Below are 342 nucleotides of genomic sequence, written 5' to 3'. Positions count from 1 at the left end.
CTCATCTTCTGCTAATGATGTCACTGGGTAGATTGTAGAGCGTTCACACCAGAGCAGCTCAGTGTCTCACCAGGCTGTGGTTTCTCTTGGAAAAACCTCCAGATCACCAGCAGAAGCAAAGAGTCCACGTGGGCGCTGATCCACAGCGTGAGCGACGCCTTTTCCGGCTGGCTGCTGATGCTCCTCATCGGGCTCTTGGCAGGTAAGAGCGAACCGCGGTTTGGAGCCACGTCCTGGACCTGCACTGCCTCGATTCCTCCCGCAAACCCGGGGCGGTCCCTGGAGCCGGGGCTGTGCTGATGAGGCGGGCCTGCCGGGGGGTCCTCGTGCACCCAGAATTAT

At 59.9% G+C, this 342-nt stretch overlaps 1 protein-coding gene across 1 annotated transcript in view; it reads left to right on the top strand.

The window, feature by feature from the left end:
• CLCN5 (chloride channel, voltage-sensitive 5) overlaps window positions 1-342 on the top strand; it is a 13816-nt gene that overhangs the window by 2052 nt on the left and 11422 nt on the right. The window contains exon 2 of the mRNA XM_010143547.1: window positions 103-202. Within this exon, the coding sequence (XP_010141849.1) occupies window positions 103-202 (100 nt within the window). The remainder of the gene's footprint in view (window positions 1-102; window positions 203-342) is intronic.

The sequence above is a fragment of the Buceros rhinoceros genome, unplaced genomic scaffold (genome assembly GCF_000710305.1).
Source record: "Buceros rhinoceros silvestris isolate BGI_N320 unplaced genomic scaffold, ASM71030v1 scaffold739, whole genome shotgun sequence".
Taxonomy (NCBI): domain Eukaryota; kingdom Metazoa; phylum Chordata; class Aves; order Bucerotiformes; family Bucerotidae; genus Buceros; species Buceros rhinoceros.
The sequence above is the reverse complement of the archived record's forward strand: the minus strand, read 5'-3'. Positions and strand labels throughout refer to the sequence as shown.